The 7096-nt window shown below is 42.0% G+C and overlaps 1 protein-coding gene across 1 annotated transcript; it reads right to left on the bottom strand.

Annotated features, from left to right (window-relative positions):
• Positions 1-1025: 1025 nt before the first annotated feature.
• Positions 1026-6095, bottom strand: ABCA3_14 (ATP-binding cassette sub- A member 3). Its single transcript, XM_051216451.1, has one exon. The coding sequence runs from the start codon at positions 4572-4574 to the stop codon at positions 3879-3881; it is 696 nt and encodes a 231-aa protein (XP_051067042.1). The 5' UTR covers positions 4575-6095; the 3' UTR covers positions 1026-3878.
• Between the last annotated feature and the right edge of the window lie 1001 nt (positions 6096-7096).

Raw genomic sequence — 7096 nt, 5'->3', positions numbered from 1 at the left:
ACATAACATGACCCATTGATTACGGCTCACAAATACTCTGATGCACACATGGGTTGTTCTATTTTCTGGACATACCAATCTGTCCATTCTTCTTAAACGACATTTTGACCCTGTCACTTATTGGCTTATTTATTCCGACTTTTTATGTGATCGCATATGTGTTGATTGCTTATCCCATTCATCATATGTCTGTAACTTGTTTTTTGTTTGAATATAGATATTGAGTAACGCTTGATTAAATTGAGTTGGCTCACTTACCTTCTCTGGTTCGTTTGGCTTCTCTCTCTCTTCGCTTCCTTTGCTGCGCTTCTCTGATTGTCTGTTCCGGTCGACGATTGTGTGAAATATATGTATTCAAACTCCATTCTCGTATTTGGCTTTTTCAATTCCATTACTCACGTGATTCAAGTCGATGAAATATACGAGGATAGCCGGCATATGTATTTCAATAACAGTTAGCATACAATCCTACTGGAGTCAGATACAGGGCCCCTAAAAGTGATGAGCTTTACCGTGAATTTAACTCAGTGATCTAGGTCTATGTAGAACTTTCTGCACTACATACTTTTGACGAAGGAACTCAACAGATCTTACTCAATCGACAACCTCATCGATGATATCTTTATGCCACTACAAATATGGTAAGCTCGAGTTTGGACCAATCAGCTGCCTTTGTCGACGAGCAACTCGAATGACTCAATCTATAATCTGACGCATTCAGCAAAGCCGGCACACCGGGGACATGAACATTCTCAAATCGTATCTTAATGGTATTTTGTCCTTGTGTCAACTCATCTCACCAATCCATCTACCGGATCATTCCGTTGTGATTATAAACACTGTCACACTTATTATCACATTGGTATCATTTTGTCTCAAAACGTCGAATTACTATTGCTGCTCATCTTGATGATATATTATGACATTTATGCATTTATATCACTCATTCATCTAATTATGATTTTACGAGCATCCCATTCACGTTGTGACATTTGCGACTCACTAGATTATCTTTGTGTTTTTCATGACGTCAAAATTTCCTACTCTACGTAAGTTCCATCTTTCTCGTGTTCTTTTCGTCCTATCATTACACTCGTTCTTATTTATTTATCTAAACACATAAACATTGGTACAAGGAGGCACTAAACGTACGCGCCACACAAATCCTTCGATTTATTTGAGGTCTGGGATACTACCTGGGTGCTCAAACCAAAGCAGGTGGTTTTCTTAGGGGGCACACTCCTACACTCGTTCACATAATCGAGACTTTGTTATCATACTCTACATTTTTCTTTGAAATATTGTCTCGTAATATGTCCGTGGATAGCTTTAACACTACTAGCCGGTTAGTAACAATTATGTTCATTTTGTCTATTCGTTCATATGTATAACTGTGTTCTACAGCATTCATTACCCATAAACATTACTTGATTACTGCGATTAACTTTCTACTTCCGTTTCACTGTATACCAGAACATAGAGTCTGAAGCTTTTCTTTCAAGGATACACCCTTGTTCGTCACATCCAAGGTAGTTTCATTCGTCCGTCATCGATAATCATATGTATTGGTATTTTGTCATGCCTAAGTACGGTTCGTAACAAATGAGGTTGAACGTATCCTTTTCAAACTACACAAACCACTCTAGACTTCACGACCAAAAATGAATACGACTCCGTGTATCTCATCTCGGCAGTCACTATTCTGTTCGTCTGGTCACTCTACTGATACATGTTTAACGATGACTGGATGCATCTGGTCACAACGCGAACGATGATGTACACCGACTTCGCATTTTATGATAATCATTGATTGCAGTACAGCAACGAATATCACCCACCAATGCAGTTATCATCTTACTGTTGGATTATACTTATTACACATAAACTCAGTGCCATGTCGATACCAAACCGCTAATCGACGCCATTTACTGCAGCTTATTGGAACCTGTTCACATTCAAATATTCTTTTTATATCTAGAGCTTAGACGCTTAATAGACGGCGTACAAGTCAGTCAGCTTCAACGTAGGACCAAGCACATACATGCATCGGTCCAAGTTGCCACATCTCATTAGCACAGCAAGATGAACATCGGATTCATAGGAGTGATTAAATCAATTGTGGTAATATATAAAAGAAAGATTACATATAAGGATATAGTACAGGAAGAAAGAATTAGTTCGTAAAACAAGTGATTTTAATCTCACAGTTTAAGGGAAGACAGAGTGTATACACCTACGCCATTGTGATTGGTTCTGAGCCATGTCACCAAGAGTCTCCAACCATTGGTTGCGATAGTCACGCGGACCCCAACCAAGTAATCTGCATCTACCAGCATGGCTCAGACCAGATGTTAGTGTCTTCAAACACTAATACCACGTTTTGGTTTGGCCACCCTAACTTTCTTCCAACCATCTCCAACACCGGTTAGCATTGCACGTCGTGGTAATCGGTGTTCAGGCACACTCAACACGTAGCCCAACCATCTCAGTCGATGAAGATTCACAACCTCATCAACTGATTTACCATCATTCCCTAATACCCTGCGTCTAACCTCACTATTGCTTACCCGGTGATCCCAGCAGACGCCAGCAATATTTCCAAGGCATTTGTGGTCAAATACTAGTAGCTTACGAGTATCTTCTACTGTTAGTGGCCATGTTTCGCTTCCGTAAATTAAAACAGAACGGATTGCCGCGCAGTATACTCGTCCTTTTATTGATAGACGGATATCTCGCCTTCGCCATAGGTGACGTAAGTTGGCAAAAGTCAAGCGAGCTTTTCACATCCGTGCTGAGATTTCGTCAGACACCAACCCGTTAGGGCTGATCAGACTTCCAGGATAAGTAAAGTTGTCGACGCGTTCGAACACTTCACCCTCTATCCTTAGTCCAGGTGTTGACGCAGACTAGTCCTGAAGCAACAAATTGCGTTTCGAGGGAGAGAACGCATTCCAAACATTCTGGCATTGTTGCTTAGTGCTACCAGAAGACTCTGCATTTTGTCAGCGTCTTAACCAAACAGGACTATGTCATCTGCGTATTCTAAGTCGACAAGTGGACCTCCTGGATGGAGATCAATGCCCAGGAATACAGTCGACGAGAATATTATTTCCATCAGTAGGTCTATGATGAAGTTAAACAGAAATGGAGAAAGTGGACAGCCTTGACGGACACCACTTGAGGTTGCGAAATCAGATGACAGTTTGCCATAAGCTCTGACTCGACTAGTAGTGTTCAAGTAAAGAGCCTTTACAAGGTTTATGTACTTTTGAGGTACGCCTTTCAAGGACAGACACTGCCACAGAACCTCTCGATCTACAGAATCAAGTGCTACTTTTAAGTCAAGAAAGACCACTATTGTCGGACGCCGATAAGCATTTCTGTGTTATAGAACCTGACGAATGGTGAATATGTGTTCGATGCAAGAGAGCGCCAATATATATTATTATTATGGCGCAGCCACGACCATGTTTGAAACCAGTCTGATTTCCTCATGTTTGCAATTCACGAGTTTTAGTTTGGTGCCCGATAATTATTGAGGCTGGTATTTAAGATGCTAAATTAGTCGAACTAATCCCTCCATGGTAATCACAGGATGATGTTGACCCCTTCCTCCGTATTGCGACAGTCAATGATTGTGACCAGTCAGATGGCGTTACGTCCAACTCCCAGATCTTAGCTAAAATATTAGTCAACCTAATCGCTAAAATTGGACCACCATTCTTAAAGACCTCTGGTGTCAATCCATCTGGAGCAATCGCCCTTCCTCGTTTCAGATTAACCATAGCCTTTTGAACTTCAGCTAGAGTTGGGGGACCTACTTCAATGTTCCATTCACACTGTCTAGGAATGGAGGATGGTTGTAGAGTAGCTGAAGGTCAGCTGAACTGTTCTCTGAAATGTTCCGCCCATCGTTCTAAACGTTTGGACTGGGAGCAGATGAGAGTGTCGTCTTTTTTCGAAATAGTCTGACTTACACTTGACTTATTAATTCCAGTTTCTTTTATTAGTCTGTAGAGCTGTCTTGTGTTCCCTATAGCCGCCGCCTTTTCCATCTCTTTTGCTTTCGTTACCCACCACTGCTCATGGTCGTTCCTTAGACTTTTGTTTAACCTAGATCTGATTTGTCTTCGCTCTTCATCCTGTTCAGAGCCTGATGGGATTAGTTTACGAGAATCTATCAGTGCAATAGACTTAGTAGGAATCCATTGGTTTTTCGTAACCCTTTGGTTTAGATCACTGATAGATGTCGCTGCTGTTTCCACAGCTGTTCGTATATCTTTCCAAGCCACATCTGGGTCAACCTCATTTTCAGAACTACCTAATTGTGACCTCAGTCGTTCCTGGAATCTACTTTTAGCTTCCTCGTCACTGAGTCCGAGTCTAATGGGTCCTAATGTGGTTTTCCTGCGTCCAGTGAGGTGAAAGCAAATGCGTGCTCGTATTAGATCATGATCGGAGTTCAAACAGGTGTTCCAGAACGAGCGACAATCTTTTATTGAGCCTCTCCATTGATGACTGATGGCAATATGGTCTATTTGAGTCCATCGTTGGTTTGGTGTAGGGGTCGCCATGTTAGACGGCGTCTCTCTTTATGCTTAAAATTTGTGCTTGCTAAAAATAGACGATTGTTTGAGCACAGCTGCAGCAGACGATCACCATTATCTGTTCCTTGTGCCGGAATACTGAAATACCCACCTAAATGCCTTTCTGTTTGGTTTAAACTACTTATCTGGGCATTAAAATCACCTGCTACGAGTACTATGTCTGAACGTTTAGCTTTCTGAAGAAGTCCAGAGAGCTTCCTGTGAAATTCATCTTTCACTTCATCCGAGCTGCAATCGGTGGGAGCGTAGGCAGAAACGACAAAAAGGCAAAGACGTGTGTCCCTATCCTTCCGAGTTCTCACGGAGCCGTTTAGCCGAACAGCACATAAACGACTGTTGACGGGAATCCACTCTAACAGTGCTTGTTCCGCCCTCATGCTTAGTGCTATGCCTACTCCTGCCAGTCCACGAGAGCTGGCCATCGGGTCACCAGATACATGGAGGGTGTATCTCGTTGGCTCTCCGTTTTGCCGAGGTGAGGTCAAGTGAATGACCACACTGGGATCCTGTATGAGTGTTTCGGAGACACAGCATACATCAATGGTACGAGATTCTAGCGTTTTAGCCAAGGAAGCATGCTGACCGATTTGACATAGGGTTCGTACGTTGAAGGCTCCAATGTGTAGTTTGTAGCGAGGTTTCAGTAGACTTGGGACAGTGTTTCGAGCACTAGAATCGTTGGATATGGTGACACATGAGGAGGAAGCCGAAAGAGGAAGTTTAGAGTTGAAAGTCGACGTAGGAGGAATAATAGGAATTGAAGAGGTAGGTTGATTATGAATACAGTGATCTTGAGTGATGTTAGAGGTATGAGGGCGGTTATCACTTCCCGGCTGCCCGCACCGTGGAAGGGTTCTTCTGGAGGTACGTGAAAAGAAAATTCGATTAGAGGTGGTCTTAGTGACCTGAGGGCGTGATCTCAGTGCCCAAGGGACAACTGCTTGAGGTCGATCACACACGACCTTTTATGAGTAATTTTTGTGTTAGCTCCGTACTTGTTAATACCTTACCGCCGGAGACGGATATCCATGAAATAAGGCGAGATGTGACATTTTTATGGTTGACCATTTCTAACCCCACCCCTCCTTGTGAGAAGGCAGAATCGCTGCAGATGCTGGTTGTCCGAGGGAAACACTTTAATGTTGCCACACCCCTCTACAGTCAGCAGTACGACTTCGCCCTCAGACCTTGAGTTGCTGCTTTTAGTCTTACCGTTCTCCAATCGACCTGCCTGGCATAGTAGAACCTACAGGAACATATATTCCAGCCAATATAGCCCGGTTGCTTCATCACGATAGGCAAGCCCGACCACCACGTCAAGGTAGCAGCTTCGGTCGGGCAGGGTTCTAATGGACTTCAAGGGCTTCGTTTATTCCAGTCGAATAATCTGCACGTGGCCGGATACTTCCATTAAGCTTCTTAACAATCACTATTGGTGCTGTTCAATAAGGAAAGTTCACTTGTTCTATGATTCCACTTCTTTGCGGGCGCTTTAATTCTTGTTCAACAATAGGTAGCGCTGCATAAGTTGCCGGGCGTTTGGGTCTTCTGTCATCGTTGATAATTTGAAACTCGCGATTTACTATGCCAGCATGTTGCGTCCAGTCATCGTCTCCAGCTTTTGCTAACTTAAGACCTTGGTAACGAATATTGAACAAAGATAGTCATCTTTGTTTTGGGAAGCTACACAGAGATTCTGGGATATTCTTCCAAAAGATGTTTGGATGGAATATCTTCGGCTCTTTCTGAGCTTCCTCGGGTTCACCCGTGGGCCGTCCTCCCAATTTTTATATTTCGGCGCTACAGACCAATTTGTTATATTCTGCTCTACTTGTTTTCACGAATTATTACGCTGTCATACCCATACATGATTTATTACTCTGTCTTCATGGTATTTCGAGTCACTCATGCGAACGTGTTATTTTATTGTCCAGACAGTCACGACGTAAATTCATGTTAATCTTTTTGTACGCTTGTTAACTTACTCATAATCATATGCTATCATTTTAATTCTTGTCCGCGTCTTTACGATACACATGTATTCTTTCTTACATAAGTATGACGTTTTCTTATAATACACATCAGAAGGCACACATTTTTAAAATTAATGTGCTATTAATTTGATTTTATTTTTGAATGCATAGATTCTTCTCTCTCGTTTACAGACACTAGGGAATAGCGAAAAGTAGGATTTTTTACAATTAGTTTTGTTATTATTTGCATTTTCATCAGTTCTTACCATTTGTACCACTACCATTATTACCTGTAAAACTGTCGTTTAAAAACATAACCTTTGACCTTGCATTCCGATTTGTGGACACACATAACATGACCCATTGATTACGGCTCACAAATACTCTGATGCACACATGGGTTGTTCTATTTTCTGGACATACCAATCTGTCCATTCTTCTTAAACGACATTTTGACCCTGTCACTTATTGGCTTATTTATTCCGACTTTTTATGTGATCGCATATGTGTTGATTG

The sequence above is a fragment of the Schistosoma haematobium genome, chromosome 4 (genome assembly GCF_000699445.3).
Source record: "Schistosoma haematobium chromosome 4, whole genome shotgun sequence".
In the NCBI taxonomy this organism is placed as follows: Eukaryota; Metazoa; Platyhelminthes; class Trematoda; order Strigeidida; family Schistosomatidae; genus Schistosoma; species Schistosoma haematobium.
The sequence above is the reverse complement of the archived record's forward strand: the minus strand, read 5'-3'. Positions and strand labels throughout refer to the sequence as shown.